Genomic DNA, 19,980 nt, shown 5'->3' on the forward strand with positions numbered 1-19,980 from the left:
ATGGGCCAGAAATAATGGCCCGCATGGATCATAGGAGCAGGCGTGGCGCAGTAATGATCATCCAACCGCGTTGGTTGTACTGACGAATTCAGCTTTTACATTTCTGGTTCTTGGAGAAGCATTTTCATGGCTTCTCTTGTGGCGCATGCGTACTACAGTGTCATTGGACCCTGTAGTTTGTACAATCACAGAGACAAGAAGGATAAAACGTTGGATTTACGTGGTCATTTTATGAATGATAGAGAGAGTTTGTTATTCGTCTCTTGTGTTAACGAAGCAATCCACATACGCTCAATACGATGCAGAAAGCGGTCGTCTCTTAGCGTCATATCTTCTTCGGCGAACAGACCCAGTTCTTCTACAGAAATCAGGTGGGTTCTCTAGTCTTTGTCGTAGTTTATTGGGTGATTAAAGGAAAATGCCATTGAAATGCCATTTTAGAGATTGAATTTCGTGGGTTTGGAATTATATCCAATTTTTGTTAGGTGTTGTCTCTTGGTATAGTGCATTTAATGTTGTTGTTTTCAAATACCAAATTTGAGTTTATTTTTACATCCAAGAATATGTAAAAAGAATTTGATTATGATATGTTCACCCAGTTCAGAGAATTTATAAATAGACGAGGAATGGAGAACTAGAAATTCTGGATTTTAATTGGAGAGAGAAGGTTTTGTTGGTGCTTATTAATTTGAGAACTTAGTATAAGTACCTAGTGAATGAAATGGAGGAAAGTGAGTTGCCATTAGCCTGAATTTACACCATTTCTTAGTAGTTTACTTCATTCCTCAGTAAATAATAGGTCCAATGGTGTTGCTTCATCTTTCAAAGCATATATATCCAAGTATTCTCACATGGTATTTGGCCATAAAATGATGGCTTCAATTTACTTTGTCTTTGTTTATTCTTTACATGTAAAGACACACAGGTGTGCAATTTCTTTGTTTTTATCCTAGGAAGTACCATTGATTAAAATGTAGATAGAGATATTATAAATGGGGTTTGTTTTCATTTCATCTCCCTCTTTGACGGTTTTCTTTAACTTACTGCTTCTGTTATCAGGTTCTTTTTATCAGTGAGGCTTGTAATCATTCCTTTATTTGTTCTTCAGTTCTACAGCCAAAATAAGGAGTGAAGTCCTCTCTCCATTTCGAACTGTTCGGATGTTCTTTTATCTTGCTTTTGTTGCGAGTGGTGCATTGGGTGGATTAATAGCTACAACACAACTAATTGGTGCACTATCAAATTCGTTAAGAGCATCTGAAGTACCTGACATATTGAAAGGACTTGGCATAGACATTGGAGCAGTATCTATATTTGCATTCCTGTATTCTAGAGAAAACAATGCTAAGAATGCCCAACTAGCTAGGCTTTCGAGGGAAGAAAGCCTTTCAAATCTCAAGCTTCGTGTGAATGAAAAGAAGATTATATCTGTCAGCTCCTTAAGAGGGTTAGCTCGTCTTGTAATTTGTGCTGGCCCTGCATCCCACATTTTGGAGTCTTTTAAACGTAGTGAGCCATTCACGCAGAACCTTTTGGACAGAGGGGTGCTTGTTGTGCCCTTAGCTATGGATGGAAATTTACCTAGGTTTGAGTTTGATGAGAATGAGGAAATGAAAGAGACTACTTCCAAAAGGAAGCGACTCTGGCAGCTCGTTCCTGTGTATGTTAATGAGTGGTCTGAGTAAGAATCTCTAATCTGAAATTTCAAGTTGTATCCATCTGTTCTATTCTCTCTATTTGTCTTAACATTATGCAATTTTTATACGACAGATGGCTAGATGAGCAAAAGAAATTGGCTGGCGTCTCCCCTGAGTCCTCCGTGTACGTGTTCTTCCATCTCTCCTATCTCTTTCTTAGTCCACCCCTAAACCATAAAATCCTGATCCCTCCTACAAATTTGTCTTTTTTCTTCTTCTTCATATTGTCTCTTCTTTATTTTTTGGGTCTTAATGAAATACTCCACAATTGGAGAAATGAGTTACTTAAAGCTTTTATAAGCCCACCCGAAAAAGAATATCAGTTCGCTTCTTCGGTTATGTTTGGGAAAAAACTACAGCATGATTGCTATTGTCAAGATATTATGCTTATCTGGTTTTCGGGTTGCAGGTATTTGTCACTACGCTTGGATGGTCGTGTCCGTGGCAGTGGTGTTGGTTATCCTCCTTGGAATGCCTTTGTTGCACAGTTACCACCAGTAAAGGGGATGTGGTCTGGTCTTCTTGATGGCATGGATGGAAGAGTCCTTTGAAGAAATTTTACTGTTCCCCCCCAGATGAAAAGGTTATATTTTCTCTAACTAAATTTTCAGCTTGTTCAAAATTTTTTGAACTGGTGGAAATTTAATTCGCTTCTATGTTGCAAAGATCCTTGTTGATTGATTCATATAGTGTTTGCATACTCATCTTTCTCATAATATTCATAAGATACCACTTTTATTCTGGGGTTGCTTTATTTCATTCATGCTTGGAACATACATTTGGAATCCTATTATTTGTAGCTTAGAAGGGAAACACTAATTTTAGGTAGAATAGTAGATGATAACAGATTAGGTAGATACTGCTAATGCTTTTATGCTACGCACCTTTGGATAGGATTGCTTTGCTCTATTGCTTGCTGAAAATTCCTATATGCTTACTTCTCAAGGCTAAAATGATTTGTCTAGCCCAAAACTTAGGCTGCTGGTGTCTTGATCCAGTTATTGTTTGAGTTGCGTGTTGCATCATTTCTTCTCTAATGAACGAAAATTAGCTTGTTTGAGCCATCTCTTGGTTTTTATGCAAATAAGCCCAACCTCCTGTTTTTCTTTCCCTTCATTTCTTTCTTTATCTGACCCCTTCATCAAATCTACTATGTAGGAATTTCCATTCCCACATCATATTACTTTTAACTCTCCCAATACAAAACCTCTGGTTCCACCTCTACCCATATGGTCACTCTTCTTTAGGGATCCTGTTTTGTGACTGTAAGTAGCTGCCTTACTCTCCTATTCAAGGGCACCTACAGACTTTCCCTAAAGCCAGACATTTTCTCCTAATCCTTAAAATTCATCAACAGGTAGTTGATATTGTAGTTGAGCGATCCTTTTTTTCCCCAAATGACATTGAATGATCCTAGAACATCTTTGACGTTCCTTGAGCTTTTGACGAAGGAAACAACCTCGAATACCGAGTAACGAGGCATTGTAATCGCAACCCTGAAATTATTATTTTTTTATCTAGGTTTGGACGTTGCTCAAAGAGCTTAATATGCCACCAGTTTGGCTTCCTACTTGTAGGTGCCATGGCTTTACATAATTACATCTAATTCTGCATTTTAGACTTTGGTAATAAATTTATGGTGTTGCATTTCAATTCTAAAATTGAAACTTTCCAATGTCATCGCGTATCCTTTGACTGCCCACCAAGCCCAAACTAGGGCCGGGCTAGGCGCCTAGGCACTCGCAAACTCACCCGATAAGTTAGTTGGGCTAAGAACTAGCGCAAACCATTTCGAAATAGCTGCACCCGAGGTCAAGAGTTTATTACCCAAATCTCTCTTCTACTCATTCTTTGAGCCGTGTTCCAAACTTCTGACTCATCCTCTCAATCATCTACTTCTGAAACTTTCATCTAATATCATGTAATGAGATCAACTGATTGCAATGTATTGTGCACATTTCTCTAGTGCTTATATAGACATCTATATGTCAATGTTCTGGGCATTGAGTGATAAGATATCATACACAATGAAAAAAATTCATTTAACTAGAGACAGAATAAGTAACAGAGTATGATATGATACACATTGAAGAGACAGAGAGGCTTAGGCTAGAGATAAACCAAGGAAATCAAAATTACGAGGCAGTCATCACTCATTTAACTTCTTCAACTTCATCCAAAGCATAGTTGTTTGTTGATACATTAGCGTAATTAACTTTGGTGAATCGAACCACAACTGGGTACCGAGTCTTCGGGTCCTGCCCAAACATAATTCATCAGAGATGAGCAACAACAAAGGAATACAGAGAGAGGAGTTAAAGGTCTCACCTGGTCAACAGTAACTACAGATCCAATACCGTTGAACCAGTAAGACTCCTTCCTAAGAATTTTCACCTGCCAAGCATGCTTAACGTCATTTAATCATGCATTTGAGATTTTTACAAAAAACTAAATTTTTTCCTCTGCTTTCTTTCTGTCCAAACAACTTGCAAGCACCTGAGGAGGCAGACAATAAATCCCCTAAAGGGAGGAGGAGTTATCCTTGCCTCGATCTTTCTCTGTAAGGCTGTTTCAATCTTCTTCAATTCGAATTTTCAATCCTTGTTATTTCATCTTCCTCTGATTTTACGCACACACACACACACATATTTGTGAACTGTTGTTAATACTTGTGTATTTTTCTTAGTTTGCAAAGCATATTATACATCACGGATCTAACATTTTCCTCTGCTTTCTTGCTGTCCAAACAGAGAGATATTTCTGTCAACATACCTTGGCGCCTCTGGGTGGTCCAATTGGTGGTGGTTTAGCCTTTGGAGCTTCAGTTGCTGCCGTGGCCGCCCCTTCTGCGGCCCTTACCACAAGTAGTCTTGATCTGTTGTTGGTTGGGTTGGTGTTGTTCCTTGAAGAAAAGAAGAACAGGGTACTGGTCTTTGAAGCAGAGCCTGTGTTGGTGGGAACCTTAGGCGTCTTCACAAACCCAGAAGCAGCAGATGCCATGCTGCAGCTAGCCATCCCTCTCTCTCTAAAGTTACCAACTTTGTGGAAAGATTGAAGGGAAAAAAGATAATTAAGATTATTGAGATTTGAGAGGCTTTGAATGAAGTGGAATTTGTTTGTATGTTGATTGGGATTTTTTGGTAAGAAGAACCACTAGGGTCATGACATGTATGCACCCATATCCAATTTTTCTGGATAATGTAATGATTCCAAGGCATTCTTTTATGATCCTCCGGGTTGACTCACCGAGTGCCGATTCAATTCGGGTATCCTATAGGTAATTAGAATCGGTGTGTTTGTATGGAATTCTAATAATTGGATAAATGTCAAAACAGTGCGTCAAGATTAAAAATCTCACATCGGTTTTACATAGTATAACCAATTGTTTATAAGTAAAATCAAACTCCTCTCACATTATAAATGCATTTTTTTGGGGTCTAAGAATCAATGATAATGGTCGATGCAAATTTGTACGGGCTCGTGATCGATGACGGATAATATCTTCAATGTATTTGGGTTAGATTTAATGTGAATGACAACAAAATATAAACCTCATTTTAAGCCAACTAAACTATTTTGAGTGAGGCCCAAACATGCTAACCTTGTGGAATTACTTTGTTGCAAGCAAAATTAAGCCAAGAAAGCAGAGGAAAGTTTATCCTCGTAGGTGGTAGTCGGATTTAAGCTGCAGTCGATTGGGCCTGGGTAAAAGAGAACATGGGCCCATTGAAAAGTATAAGACTATCTAATGGCCCATCATATGGAAAGCCTCTGCGGCAGACCCAACGGGTAGCTGGATTTTCGTATGTAGAAACAGGTACACGGTGAACTCAACACAAATACGATCCATTCCATAAAATAAAAAAAAAAAAACACAAATACGATCCTCGATCTCCTCAGCAATTTTGGCGCTCAATGAGCGATTTCAAATTCAATCGGCAGAGCGGGTGACAAAAGTCTAAAATTCACAATGAAGAGAAAAATTTTCGACAACGAACCACAACATCCGTCGCGGAATCGAGGTTCACTGCCAGGAAGTTCTCGCGGACGGCGGAGCACAGGAACCCTATCTGCCATGTTATGCCGGAATACCGACGGTATCTTTAAATCCTTGATATCTGTTTGAACTTTGAATTTGTGGAAATTCTATTTGAATTCCGAGTTTTGATTGATTTCTCTACCTCAACTTTCATTCACCTTTTGGTTTAGTCGCTGCTAGTTTCGGTTTAGAGCTGTTGAGTTCTATACGGGGCCTGATTGTTTCCCTGGAAACTGTCTTCAGGAAACGAAAATTGTTCATAGATTTTTCATCACTGTGAGACTGAACGGAGCCATATTGTTTGGTACCTGGATTAGGTAGATTTAACATATACCAGGTAAAGCAATTGCAAATTGGTGATCAATATAAACAGGCTATGAAGCTCAGCTACGTGTAATTGACTCTTATAGACATCAGGATACTAAGCCCTCATTTGCTGGACCTCCTGCCTGTAGCCAGCCAGAAGAGGTCAAAGGGACTAGATAAACTTTGATAAACTTTTGTGGATGCTAGTGCTTGAAGGCTTGCTCTCTATACACTTCTGGCTAACATGAATTTCAAGTGCTGTGTGATTTTTTCCCAACCCTGTTTAATTTATGGTTCATGCGTTTGATCTTTTGTTTATTGATTATTTCAGCATAACCCTACTTTTCTCTGTGCTGGTGACCTGCCAATACCATCTAGGCATCAAAATTTACAGAGCATTGATATTGTTATTCATGCTAAACTATAAGAGAGATTGTTGGCATTATAACTTAGCAAACTCATTCCAACAAAACCTCTATCGATTTACTTTTCCTTTTTAGATTCTAGTTGCAGGAAAACAGCAAAGTTCACAGATCTTGGCAATGGCAGTCTTGTGGAAGATGCTCCTCTCAAGCCCTTAGAAAGTTATCGTGCTACAGGATGTGAGTTCTCTATTTCTTCCTGAATCCCGTTCTCTCTTTATTGATATTTTGACCTGCATAACTGTTTTATTCATCTAGCATCTGGTTTTTAAAGTATCTGGGAAACTATATATTTAATGTGTTCAGCTTTCATAATTAGAGTTCGGATATAAAATGCTGCAGTGTCGTGCATACATGAAACTAAAATATTAGTCATCTGATGTGGAATTCATATGCAGTTGATGACCCCAAAACATCTGAGTATGCTTTCTTTAAGAAACTAAAAGAGGGTACTAGCCGCAGATTGCATTCACACCCATCACAATCGGAGAACCTTCCAACAAAGAAATTCAAATCCAGTGACTTTTTGAGAGGTAAAATGAAACAAAACTGTCCTGACTAGTGACTAATAAGTTGATTGTGTCAAAGAAAAAGAGATATAAATTTATTAGCATTTTTCACTTTGGTGGTGTGGCATCCAAGATGGTAACCATGTTAAAAATCGCACTGGTGGTCCTCCCTTCCATTTGGATGTCATCCCAAAACCATTATCCCACAAAATTTGGTGCATTCTACCAATAGCGCATCACGAGGATCCACTTTCAGGCTCAATAGGATAATAATGCATATTTCTGTTCTCTGCAGAGAGGACCAACACCGTTGAGAAAAGCTTTGAGACATTCAGGTCTCCAAGGCCTGTTGACATAGCACATGCTAATGATGTCTCATTCTCCTCGCTTCTTGATAATTCATCACAGAAGACAGGTGAGGCAAAAGTAATATGAAACTTCAATTATTCCTATAAATGACTGTTATCTTCACTTTCATTGTTGGAGGTAGATTTGGAGGGGGCTGCTGCTCACTTGGGTAATTTTCCAAGCATGCAGGAAAATGCAGGATTACGATAACAATTTAAATCTGTGCATATATGCCAAATAAAACCTAGTTTTGTCAGTAATGTTTCATCTAATTGATAAAAAGATGAGGGAAAGAAGGAATCAAGCTGTCTTTAGAGATCTGAAACTTCATAGTTGTTTCCCTAAGTTTCTTCTTTTCACTCATCATCTTTATGCTCTTCAGAGTTGGGTTTTGTCAACTAACCAATTACCAGATGCAATTTCCTTTTGTTAGTTGAACATGTAACTACGCCATTACATGAAAAATTTTAAATTTTAATCTTGTTGCTCAGTGAAACATGAATGAAACTTGTTTCGAATGTTCAGAGAGCCAGGAGAAGCATCCAGAGATTTTTTTTAGTAAGAGGCAGAAACTGCGCCAGTGGGTGGCTGAATCTTCAGGTCCTGAAATTGATGAACTGTGTTCAAAGGGGTTAGATCGTTACTCATTAGACACATCACCTCTAGTAAGTCATTTCAGTTTGTTTATACCTTTTATTATAGACTTGATACAAAATTTTCTCAGGTATGATTTTGTCTCTGTCCTCCTCAGTCGATTGTTCCCAGAGACCAATGTGGATACTGTATGGTCTCTCTGCCTTTTTATTTAGATATGTATTCCTTCTTTAGAACAATAACTTAAGTAATAACAACATCCTGGCAGAGTTTGACATATTCAAAGTCAATGCAACTGGAGACTGATACTAACTATAAGTTGCCTAGTTCTCCTAACACGGATGTACGCTTTGAGAAATGTTATCGCTTGCCTGAGAGGAACCTTTTGGGACAGGAATATGGACTATTCTTGGATGATTATTCATCTTCAAGGTTGAACGTATCAACAAAGACATATCTGTCAAAGTTTGATTCTTCAACCTTTCTTTCCAACTATTATCATCTGCAGAATAAAATAAGGGAGCCTGATTATGAATTTGGAGAAAGGAGCCCAATTTTATACACTCACTGTGACTCAGACGTGGGCTTTCCACTAAAGAGAGATGGATATCATTTCTTGAAGCACCTTAATCAGCTGGATGGATACCAATATCCAAATGAATCTGTTTTAGAAACAGAGCCGCACGCCCTCTTACTGGGTTGGGACTTTGAGAGCAGGATAAATGAGAGGAACTTATCTATTACTTCCGAGAATGAGGAACTGAGCTTGTATCCCAACTCATCAACTTCATGGAGTAATGTTCATCAGAATATAATGGATAATGGGTGTGGTGCAAATGGATTGTGTATGTCATCCTTCTTTCCATTTTATCCTCTAGAGTTAACTCCATTGCTGCCTCCCCCCTTGGAATTGCCCACCCCTTCAGCCAGCTATGGAAATTATTATTCCAGAGAACATTTTCTTAAAGGTGTGGAAGATATAATGGCAGTTTCAAACAATTCTTCTTTACCCTTATTACCTATAGAAAGCCATCAAAATCCAGATGATGATTGCAACTACAACAAGGTATGGAAATGTAGCAGTGCCTTTCTTTCTCCTCAAAATCAACGTTTTATGCACAAGGTGCTCGAAGAGGGTCATGATTATCCTGGTACAGAAGATATAATTTCTTCTGGACTTCATTTCAATTTGGGACAGAAATGCTCAAGAGAGCCTTACTCATCTACTTGTTATGCTATTGAATATCCCCAAAGCGATGTCATATCTTCACACTTTGTTACTACTCGAGACAAGTTTGAGAGCTATCTGGGTAGTTCGAGCCACAGAGGAAGAGGAAGCTTTAATCATCTGAGCGATGATTTGGTTAACATCAGTGAATGGTTACCATTTCAACTCCAATGGTCTCGGGACATAGACAAGTCATGCCCTTTTCCATTGCTACTTGATAGAGCATGGTGGAGTGACTCTGAAGGAGAAACTTTTTATGATGATAACGAGGCAAACTCATTTGATACTACTTCTCTTGCATTTTAGGTTGTCGCTGGTCGGTCCTTTCTGGTTCTTGTCATTACTATATCAGCACGTTGCCTTCCAACTACTGGCATGTCCTTGCAGGTAACAGATTTAAATTCCTTCCTGGACAAAATGGTTAGATGTTTAATGAAGCAACCACTATACATATTCTAGCCTGTAGTATTTATTATCCCTTCTTAATGTTCAGCCACCTTTGGAGTTCATATTGATTCCTCAATTCAGTTTAGAAAGGATGAAAAGAGTACCTTTTTTGGTCTTACACTCTTACTGTTACATTTATGACTAATGCATTGAGACTAGATCATTTCAACCATGAGTTTTTTTGTTAGGGCTGCATTGATCCCTGTTTTTATCTTGCAGATTGGAATCAAACTCAGAACTCGAATTTGACATTACGAGGCTATTCCAACCTACTTCTTTTCCTTCTCTGCTAAATATGGTAAGTGTTGTTATATTGAATGTTCATCACAATCGCTACAATAATAAGAAAGAGATATCTGAAGACATAACTAAAGAAATTCCCCATCACGAATGGTCCAGCATACAAAGAAAGAACCGAACCCGTCTCCAGACCAAAGTTGGTTAAGCTTTACCCCAGTAACTAAGGACATGAATACCTGGCAAAGGCCCCACTCGTGACCCCATAGCAATTCACTCTCACCCTCTCCATATCTTGTGGCCCCACTTTGCCACGTCAATCCTCCACTTTTTCTGCCTGCAATTCTTTTTATGGCAAATAAAACTCACGCACATGCAATACATACTCACAAATATACACAAATTTAAAGCTCGTGGTATTAGAATCCTGCATCGTGGGTAGAAATACACGAATGGTTAGCCAGTTGAGTTGAACATTTGTATGTCTGCTCTCCTTTCATTTTGCTTACATTCCCCACCCCCAATTCGGATCAATAGATTTAGATTAAAAATATGTGAAGGATTATAATAATATTAAGAAGAATATCAAATTGAGGATTATTATCCTTGACACCAAAAGTATAGATGAAGTGATTAGGTTAACAAATGTATTACTACTTTTTCCATGTCAAAACACTGTTACTATGCTGTCACATGAAAATCTACTGTTGGAGAACAAATCACAAGGATTGTACAACAGATTTTCGAAATCATATTTTCATATGGCAAAGGCTGTATGGTTATAATTAGAAAGTGTCGAGTACGTGTTAAACAAAACAAAAACATAAACGAATACTATTCCTACATGTGATCTCTTTTATAAAGTCTCCTTGACATAGACAGAAGATTTGTTGAACTCTCGGATGGCCCATCCAAGATTTTTTCCCGGGTTAAGTTTGCTTTAATGGCGCTAGTTAAAAACATTCATCTTGATCTCATATGAAATTTTTTAACAATTAATATTAGAAAGTGGGGAATCATATATGTGTGTGTATATGGATGGAATATATATTTAATTATAACATGATTGTGGCAAGTTTTGGCTATGTCTAATCTTTTGAGCACTTATATTCTCTCATTTTAACTAAGCGTCTATTTGGTTTGTTTTGTAATATTATTTTTTTGTTTTCTATTTTTAGAAAAATCTTTTTTTTTCATTTTTTGTTTTCAAGTGATTTCTTTCTTTTTTTTTATTCTTTTTTTCTAAAATGAAATTAAACGTGCTTTAAGATCGCATGGAAAATAGAAAATAAGCATACTAAATAGATTCTAAGTTATTATTAAGCCCAATACTTATCAAGTCATCTTAGATGTTGAGGTTGTCATGAGAAGACAATTGGGCAGGTATTAGTGGAGGCCATTAGACGTACATCACGAAAATTACCGTTTAAATTTAATTAATTTATTTTAGCAATATTATATGTTAAAAAGGGTTGAAATTATGGCCATTGCGAACTAAGCAAACATGTTGTTAATTAAAAATAAATAGCTTTAGCTGTAGGGTCCGTTTGGTAGACAATTTTGTCAATAACATATATACTAGCAGATATGGCGGTAGCAGATATGCTGCACAATAATAGTAGCAGATATGCTGTCTGAATGGTTAATGGTGTTTGGTTTAACTTTTGTTAGTAACATAAATATTGGGTAATATTCTGAGAAAAATTATGCACAGGGGTATTAGGTATTTTAGTTATAACTAATGCAAATAAATGACAATCCATTTTTAAAATAAAGATAATTAATTAAAATAATTATAAATATTTAATAAATAAATATTACACAAATATCTTGTCTCTCTCGTGCTCTCTCTCATCTTCTCCTGCTCAGCAAATCCACTTTTGGTCATCGTCCCGAGGCCAAGCAAACACAGTCCTTTTGATTTCAAGTTCTTGTCCCCTTCTGATTTCAATCTTGAGAAAAAAAAATTTAATTTTGAGCTGAATCAGTGAGGAGGTCATGGTGTGCAATCGGAAAAGAAACAGAGTAGATTCCTCACAGCCCATCGGTCGATCCCCGCTGCCAAGATGGTCGTTGATTCCTCACAGCCCACCCAACGGCCGATCCCCACTGCCAAGGCCAACGTGTTTTCCTCACTGTTGAGACGAGAACCATAGGATGAAAGGGGTAGTTTCGACTATTCAGTAAATAACTAGGGATAATTTGGGCAGAAATATCAAAATGGTCTCAAAATTATATGAAATGGGACAATTTTCAAAAGATAATATTATTGTCTCGAAATTGCCTTGATTTTATGGTCGTAAAATGACCGTTTGTTTGCATCAGACAATATATTGTCTGAACCAGCATATACTGTCCCTATAATGGTCTATCAAACGGGACCATAATAAGTCATGCTAAAATCAGCAAATTAATCCAAGTTATCCGGCAATAATTCTGGTGGCATGGAATATGTTGATAGTTGAGGTGATGGTGGTTGGTGGTAGGTCCCTTTCGTAATTGTATTTGTACCCTATAAATGCCAGCCATAATGTACCTATTTCGGGATTAAATCGTCAACATCTCTTATTAAATAATCAATATTTTTGTCCCATTGGCACTGTCCACCTTCAATTTATTGAGATAATAGTCATAACACCAAATATGAAAACCTCAATATGAGAAAGATTAATGGGTTTTCCATTTTAGGAAAAAAAAATCCTTATAAAGAAAAACTAGAAATGAAAAACTAGGACATGTAGTAGTTATGGGTCTATGGCATTGAAGTTGTGATTTATATATCAGTTATGATAAGCCAATAAATAATTGCAAGGGTCCTTATATATGGTTGCTTTAAAGAATTCCCATATGATGGGTAGGTGGTAATGTTTTGATTGGAATCAAACTAAATAAATATATATAAGTAATGAATAAATATTAATTGTCAAGAATTAGCATCGTGCATGATGAAATCATGAAAGTGATATACTATAATGACATTTTCAAATTCAAGTTTTGAGTGCTTGTTAATCTTCTTTTGCTTCAAAACTTGATGATTAAAACCTCAAAATCAATTCTCTCACATTTTGCCATGGTACTCTTAATCATTATATCCTTTGTCTTCTCTCTCTTTTAACCTAAAAAGTAACTGAGGTTTATCACGTGTGTCCCCAGACAAGACCAGACCAATTTAAGGATCCGTTACAAAAGTTAACCTACTTTTCACCATGTAAATAATCATATCATTTGATGGTCAGTCCAAGGACTCAAGGGGGTGTTAATATTTAAAATATCGTAAAAATAGAGGCCAAAACTATAAATAATGTAGAGCGGAGGGTTAGTTGGAAAATATGAAAAGGTTAGGTAATGAAATATTAAAATACGGTAAATAAATATTAGTGTAAGATTTCTTCGTAAAACCTGGTGGAGCAGAGAGTTGCGGCGGTAATTAAAAATTAAGTTTATCTTCGTCGTCGGATGGCCGTCAAGGGAATCTAACGGTTAGAATACAAGCAAATTCAGGACCCCCGGGCCCGTTCACAATACACACTCTCTCTCTCTCTCTCTCTCTCTCTCTCTCTTCTTCTCTCTCTCCCACTCCACACGCAACACTTAAACGCCCGTAATCGAAACGGGTAAATAAATCAGAATATTGAACAAACCAATTTCGAGTCCGACACTGCAGTCGGTGTTGAAAAAACAAGCAGCTCCCTCTCTCTCCCCAGTCTTCGTATCTCTTCACACGCGCGCAGAGTCTTGAGCTCCTGCTGACGTCCTTACCAGAGGATCTCCGGCCACATTTCCTGTGCAATGTCAGCTCCCGGTCACCAGGTCCTTCGCCTGTCCGAAAGTTTTAAGTTTTTTTTTTTTTTTTTAATTTCTTTCCTTTTTGGCTTTGGTTTTTGTGAATTTCTTGGAGCAGACAATTTCTCTCTCTAAAAAAATTTGCAAATCGAATCTAATTCTATCTCTGTGGATTTGCCTTTTTTTACTTTCTGCTGTGATCGCAGCTTTTTGGCAGCATCTTGTTTTTGATGTACTCTGATTTCATTTCTCACTCTTCTGTTACTGATTTCGATTCTAATTGTAATTTTAGTGCTTAAATTTGCTAATTTGAGTTTTGATTTTTCATGATTTGGTGTATAGATGGGCTTAACAAGCTTTAGATGGCTGAAAATTAAGGGGTTTTCTGAATCCAAAACTGATTTTACAGTGTTGGTTACTTTGAGTAAAATGCAGGTCGTTTTGATCTTCTATTACAGGCTTTTCTTTTAGTTTTTATATATTTCGTTGATGTAATAAGAAGAAAAAAAACCAAGATAAAGTGTTCTTTACAATTCTAATTTGTGTTATACTTGCAGTTCGCTCTGGGCTTATAACGACGCGTGATTGTGATATATCAAGGGAGAATATGTTGTATTTACGTTCCGCATAAACGTAAGGTTTGTCTTATGACACCGGCAGTTCTTTCTTAAATCAAGGTTTTTCTTGTGATTTGTTTGGCGCTGTCCAAAAGAAACTGCCGTTTCAGCTAGATTTAATGTTTGAATTTGTTGCTATTCATCCGGAACTTTAAGTTTTACCCTTTCAGTTTCTGGGGTTTTGGTCTTAGCTTGAAAGCCTAATTTTTTTGTCAAGCTCATTTGTTTACAAAAGGTTTTTGGGTATCTTAGAAGTCTGAATTCTGTGGGCCATTTTTCTTGTCCCTAAATTATTCGAAAGGTACAGTGCTTTTCTTTGGTATGTGAAGTACTCTTTTTGAGATTCTCTTCCTTGATTGAATTTAGCATCTTATTTGCCTTCTTGGAAGCTGTCCTTTATGCTTTCCACTCCCTTGCTCATTATAATCATTTTCATATCATGTTGCCTTGTGACATTTCTAATTGTGAACTTTACTAGGATTTGTGAGAACTTATGCGTTTATGCAGGTGCTAAAATGAATGGATTTCAGAGCAAAAATGCTAACAATATGGAGAAGCAGTTTCCAGGGTGCTTGGGAAGAGTTGTGAACCTCTTTGACTTGAGCCCAGGAGTAGTTGGGAACAAACTTCTGACTGATAAGCCGTACAGCGATGGTGAGTTCTTTTTCATGTTCTTCTTCAGTAAACATCTTCCTTGCTGCAATCAGTTTTTAGTTTTATGGATTGAGTTCCGTACTTGTATGGTTTGCTACTTTATAAGAGTTTTCGGTTCATTCCTATTTTAATTATCTTTTGGTGGATGCATCATTGTGACCTGTGAGGATATGGCAAATAGGTTTATTTAACATGGATATACCCGCTTGTTGAGAAAAGCTAGGAATCCATAGTATTATTATCATCAATAAATGTTGTCTGCAACATATGACAAACACTTTGAAAGTTCCTTGAATTTATCCAATCTTTAAAACAGAAAAATGGGAGGAGAGAATAATATACTTGTGTTGGTTCTTTTCATTCTTGGCCTATGTTGTAAACGCTAAACTTCATCTGGTTAGAGTAATGTTATCTTTAGCACCAGGGCATAGCTGCGTACATCAAATAACCTATTGTTCTTTGGAGGGATAGTTGCAAAATAACTTGTATGGTTGGCCGCATTAGATTATGAAATATCTGATTTTAACCTTTATACTCATTCTCTTCTTCTCTTTTGTCCTGTTTAGGAGAGATGTTATTTTATTAATTTTATGGTATCTTTAGCTGGGCACTTAAAAATTATTATCCTGATGGCACAGTTGACTTGGAGGTGGTTCATTGACAGGTTCTTCACTCGCAAGAAGTAGATCAGATGTGGCTAGGATGTTAACTCTTCCCTTTGGAGATCAGATTGAGGATAAAATGGTAAGCACATTGAGGATTTATTATGCATTGGTGGGAGAAGATATATCATGTAGAACTGATCTGCATTACTGACAATTGCATCATAATATGTTGTGTTCTTGTTGGCCTTATATGTGCTGTGTACTTGTATGGGATATGTAGATTGTGTCTGGACTGAATAGAAGCTCTTCAAACAAGAAAGCAAATGGAACACCAATGAAGACACTTATAGCCCAAGAAATGTCAAAAGAAGTGGAGTCTAAGCATAGCCCGCCTAATTTGGTTGCAAAGTTGATGGGACTTGATGCCCTTCCGCAGCAGCAGCCCAATTCAGCTTCAGAAAAAGCCCATCCCAGGGGTTCTTCTCGACGTTCTTTAAGTCATTCAGGATCATTGGCAGAATGGAATCAAGTTAACGAATTCCGGAATGAGAGAATGCATTCTGAAGTTCATCAGTGTCTAGAGCAGAATGAATACAAAGATGTTTATGAAATCTGGCAGCATTCACAAAAAACTAACTATGGGAGAGATCACTCACCCCAGAAGGGAGGACTTAATGACAATATAAATGAGAAAAAAATGACTCTTGTTCGTCAGAAGTTCACAGAAGCAAAACGTTTGGCTACAGATGAGAAACTTCGCCAGTCTAAGGAGTTCCAAGAAGCATTAGAAGTTTTAAGTTCCAACAGAGATTTATTTCTCAAGTTTCTGCAAGAGCCAAATTCTTTGTTTTCGCAAAATCTGTATGATTTGCAGCCTATTCCTCCCCCTCCTGAGACAAAGCGCATCACTGTTCTTAAACCTTCTAAGGGGGTTGAGAATGATAAATTTGCAGTATCTAGAAAGAAGAATGATACACAGGCAAAGAAACCAGCCTTGGAGGGTCAGGCAACTGTGTTGGAAAAAAGTCCTGCACATTCTCCTATGTCTACTAATATGAAAGTTGGTGAATATCCTGCTCAGCCCACCAGGATTGTGGTATTGAAGCCTAGCCCGGGGAAAAATCATGACCTTAAGGCTGTGCTTTCTACGCCTTCCTTGTCACCCTTAGTATTACATGGAGAAGATTTTTATGATGCATCTGAAGACGAGGAGTCACGGGAATCAAGAGAATTGGCCAAAGAGATCACACTGCAAATGCGTGAAAATATGATGGGTTGTCGCAGGGATGAAACTTTACTTTCTTCTGTGTTTTCCAATGGATATGTTGGTGATGATAGCTCATTTAACAAATCGGAAAATGAATATGTAGTTGAGAATCTGAGTGATTCAGAAGTCATGTCTCCAACTTCTCGGCAATCTTGGGATTACGTCAATAGGTTTGGCAGCCCCTATTCTTTCTCCTCCTTCAGTCGTGCGTCGTGTTCTCCAGAGTCATCTGTTTGCAGAGAAGCGAAGAAGAGACTTTCCGAAAGATGGGCCATGATAGCACTAAATGGGGGTTTGCAGGAACAGAGGCATGCTCGGAGAAGCTCTAGTACACTGGGTGAGATGCTTGCGCTTTCTGATGCAAAGAAGACTGCCAGATCTGAGGAAGTGGTTGGTGAGGAACAAGAACCTAGGGGATCAATTTCTGGCTTAACTAGTAATCCAAGTAAAGAAGAGGGCGTGAATGATTCTCCAAAAGGTCTCTTGCGGTCTAAATCTTTACCGGTGTCTTCAACGGTTTATGGTGCCAGGCAAACTGTTGAAGTCCCAGATCTCGAGCCTGACAAAACACATGTGCCAAAGGAGTTAACAAAGGCTAAGGGCACGAAATCGTCATTTAAGGGGAAAATTTCCAGTTTTTTCTTTTCAAGGAATAAGAAATCTGGTAAGGAAACACTGGGCCATTCTAATTCTTCTGATGAATCTCAATCTGCCAGCTTTGAGACTTTAAGGTCACCCGCAGATCTTCCCGGAAAGATACAGAATGATATGGCTTCATGTGTTAACAGTAATAGTCATGATGGTTGTGTATCCCCAAGTTTGCATGGATCCGCAAGCAAAACTTCTTCAGCTCTAATAGGCATGGGACAGAATGGTGCTGTTATTTACCTTGAGGTATGGAGTATCTTCTTTTATTTTTTCGATGAGGTTATTCATTTCTTGATTTTCTTCTACACTCCATTTCTTATCCAGTAGTTTTGTTTAGCATATGATTTTGGTGTTTTACTGTTGTTATTGGACAAGAACAATGAGTTATGGTCATCGCCTTCTGATTGGTCGTTTGATATTTATTTACACTTTGCTTGAGTTTCTTGCATTATAGAACTCCCAAAACATACTGATTTAGAGACGCTTCATGTCAAGTCTAAGTTGGTGCTTGCAGGATTGCTCATGCTATGATTTGTTTGGAAGTTGTATCAGAACACATACTGATTTGATTTAGAGGTTCTGATATATATGAGCAGTATATTGCTCTGGATTGGTGTAGAATTGGCATCTTTAGACTTTAGCAACACAATCTTTGGTGATATCGTTGTTGAAATAGTCTGGCGTAAAGGTCTGTATTCCTATCTCCTGTTATGTGTATAGAAGTGAGTAAAAAATGGAAGGATGAAACACTATTGACATATGTATTTAGTCTTCAGCTACATATTTGTTTTTTTAGCCTTGACAAAGGACAGACATGATATTGAGGTAAAGAAAAGAACAAACATACTTATAGGCAACCTATGAAGTAAAGACTACTTAATGTAAAGCAGGGACTTGTTCGGTCTGATATTGAATGTTAATACTAGAAATACACTTCTGGATTGTGTGAACAGAAAAAAAATGAGCCCTGTGAATTCTATCGCGTGATCGATTATCTGAGGTTCATCATCCTTTGCCTTTTTGCAGGAAGGTTTATCTGTGGCAAAGCCAGTGATGCATGGGTGTGTATCTGAGAATCAGGACCAGCCAAGTCCAATTTCAGTTTTGGAACCACCATTTGAGGAGGATAACCCAACAAATCTGGAGTCCTCTCGAAATATGAAGGCAGACCAACGAGGTATATTTTTTTTCTCAAGTTAATTTAGAAATTATTACATTCTTCACAAACTTCATCCCTTAGCTTCTCTTTTATTATCAGGATTGGGTCTGCCTCATATGTCCAACTTGATTGACAAATCACCTCCTATAGGGTCGATTGCTCGAACCCTGTCATTGGATGATTCTTGTGTGAATACAGCCACCCCTTATCTCTCGAAGCCGTTGGTTTCCCGGGGTGCTGAGGAAGAAGAGGAGGATTGGCATTCGTTCGTTGAAACTCTATTATCAGGGGCTAGCCTCAATGTTGAGGTGCAATCTGACACTTTTTTGGGCGGATGGCATTCTCCTGAAAGCCCACTAGACCCATCATTGAGAGACAAATATGCCGACCTAAATGACAAGGAGCCTGTGCACGAGTCGAAGCGAAGACAACGACGATCAATTCGGAAACTTGTATTCGATCGGGTCAATACTGCCCTTGTGGAGATTACTGGTTATGGGCTAGAAAGCAGCACAATGGCAATGTCATGTAGCACGGTCCATGGTGGGTTCATAGTGGGTTCATCACCCATGGTGGTGGAACAGGTGTGGGACCTAATGAAGGAATGGTTGTCTAGTGAGGTAAGCTGTTTTTTGGGAGATTGTGGGGACATCAATAGCCTGGTTGTGGAGAGGGTTGTAAGGAATGAGGTGGTGGGAAAAGGCTGGACTGAACACTTGATGTTGGAGTTAGATAATATAGGGAAGGATATAGAGGGGAAGTTGCTGGAAGAGCTTGTGGAGGAGGCTTTGGTTGACTTGACAGATATTGTGTGACAAGGCTCTCTTTTCCTTTATTGTAACTCTATTACTGTCCAATTGTGTATTTCATTTCAACCATGATGTCCCTGCCTTATTTGTTCAGTGCAGTAAGATGTTTGATTTGTACTTAATTGGCAAATTGTTAACCTTCTTGTTTTCTTTCTAAATGATATGTACATGTGAGTGAATAAGTCATTGATCGTGAGTTCTGTCTGATTGCAGATTTAAAAATTGTAGTGCCGGTGGCTCAAACTCTAACTTGGATATCGAGAATCTACTAACTCTGATGTGTATGTCGTGGGGTGTGCAGATTTCAGGATGCCAGTTTGTTCTTATATGTACAGTGCAGAAACCACTTGGATGCTGATGTCAAATGGAGCCATGATTCAGGACTTTCTTGTCTTTAGCAGTCAGAATTATTGTCTTAAGGAGTTGGTATGCGTTGGCTTGACTTTTTGTTTTTTCATTGTTATCTTGATGATCCTAAAATGATAAATTTTCAAATGTGTAACAAATTGGTCTTAAAAGGGTATTGATCCAGCTGCACTGAGAATGCCGGGGGCTATAGGCATTGGAGATGGTTCATTCATCAAGGAAGAGGCAAGGTATGTGCTTTTGCG

The 19,980-nt window shown here is 38.0% G+C and overlaps 4 protein-coding genes across 10 annotated transcripts; 3 read left to right on the forward strand and 1 right to left on the reverse strand.

Moving 5' to 3' along the window:
* Positions 1–53: 53 nt before the first annotated feature.
* On the forward strand, positions 54–4,581 carry LOC119981996 (protein LOW PSII ACCUMULATION 1, chloroplastic). 3 transcript variants are annotated; one of them, XM_038825138.1, is made up of 5 exons: positions 54–371; positions 1,109–1,660; positions 1,771–1,821; positions 2,107–2,280; positions 4,448–4,581. In XM_038825138.1, the coding sequence occupies exons 1-4, from the start codon at positions 127–129 to the stop codon at positions 2,246–2,248; spliced, it is 990 nt and encodes a 329-aa protein (XP_038681066.1). In that variant the 5' UTR covers positions 54–126; the 3' UTR covers positions 2,249–2,280; positions 4,448–4,581. The 3 variants fall into 3 exon arrangements, with proteins under 3 accessions (XP_038681066.1, XP_038681064.1, XP_038681065.1); XM_038825136.1 differs by having other exon boundaries at positions 57–371; positions 1,109–1,681; XM_038825137.1 differs by lacking the exon at positions 4,448–4,581 and having other exon boundaries at positions 57–371; positions 1,109–1,681; positions 2,107–2,435.
* Positions 3,633–4,815, reverse strand: LOC119981997 (photosystem I reaction center subunit IV B, chloroplastic-like). Its single transcript, XM_038825139.1, has 3 exons — positions 4,470–4,815; positions 4,026–4,091; positions 3,633–3,955 (listed from the first exon to the last, which is right to left on the reverse strand). Exons 1-3 carry the CDS (start codon positions 4,710–4,712, stop codon positions 3,851–3,853), a joined length of 414 nt encoding a protein of 137 aa, XP_038681067.1. The 5' UTR covers positions 4,713–4,815; the 3' UTR covers positions 3,633–3,850.
* Positions 4,816–5,574: 759 nt separating this feature from the next.
* LOC119982094 lies at positions 5,575–9,870 on the forward strand. Of its 3 annotated transcripts, none has more exons than XM_038825291.1 (8): positions 5,575–5,794; positions 6,543–6,644; positions 6,863–6,997; positions 7,269–7,388; positions 7,847–7,952; positions 8,046–8,103; positions 8,184–9,530; positions 9,810–9,870. In XM_038825291.1, the coding sequence occupies exons 1-7, from the start codon at positions 5,668–5,670 to the stop codon at positions 9,447–9,449; spliced, it is 1,914 nt and encodes a 637-aa protein (XP_038681219.1). In that variant the 5' UTR covers positions 5,575–5,667; the 3' UTR covers positions 9,450–9,530; positions 9,810–9,870. The 3 variants fall into 3 exon arrangements, with proteins under 3 accessions (XP_038681219.1, XP_038681220.1, XP_038681217.1); XM_038825292.1 differs by having other exon boundaries at positions 8,073–8,103; XM_038825289.1 differs by having other exon boundaries at positions 7,847–8,103.
* Positions 9,871–13,375: 3,505 nt separating this feature from the next.
* Positions 13,376–19,565, forward strand: LOC119983177. Of its 3 annotated transcripts, none has more exons than XM_038826878.1 (7): positions 13,376–13,637; positions 14,168–14,248; positions 14,735–14,881; positions 15,546–15,625; positions 15,767–17,647; positions 18,428–18,578; positions 18,660–19,565. In XM_038826878.1, exons 3-7 carry the CDS (start codon positions 14,743–14,745, stop codon positions 19,373–19,375), a joined length of 2,967 nt encoding a protein of 988 aa, XP_038682806.1. In that variant the 5' UTR covers positions 13,376–13,637; positions 14,168–14,248; positions 14,735–14,742; the 3' UTR covers positions 19,376–19,565. The 3 variants fall into 3 exon arrangements, with proteins under 3 accessions (XP_038682806.1, XP_038682808.1, XP_038682809.1); XM_038826880.1 differs by having other exon boundaries at positions 14,168–14,243; XM_038826881.1 differs by lacking the exons at positions 13,376–13,637; positions 14,168–14,248 and having other exon boundaries at positions 14,747–14,881; positions 15,520–15,625.
* The last annotated feature ends 415 nt before the right edge of the window (positions 19,566–19,980 follow it).

The sequence above is a fragment of the Tripterygium wilfordii genome, chromosome 17 (assembly GCF_013401445.1).
Source record: "Tripterygium wilfordii isolate XIE 37 chromosome 17, ASM1340144v1, whole genome shotgun sequence".
Lineage (NCBI taxonomy): Eukaryota > Viridiplantae > Streptophyta > Magnoliopsida > Celastrales > Celastraceae > Tripterygium > Tripterygium wilfordii.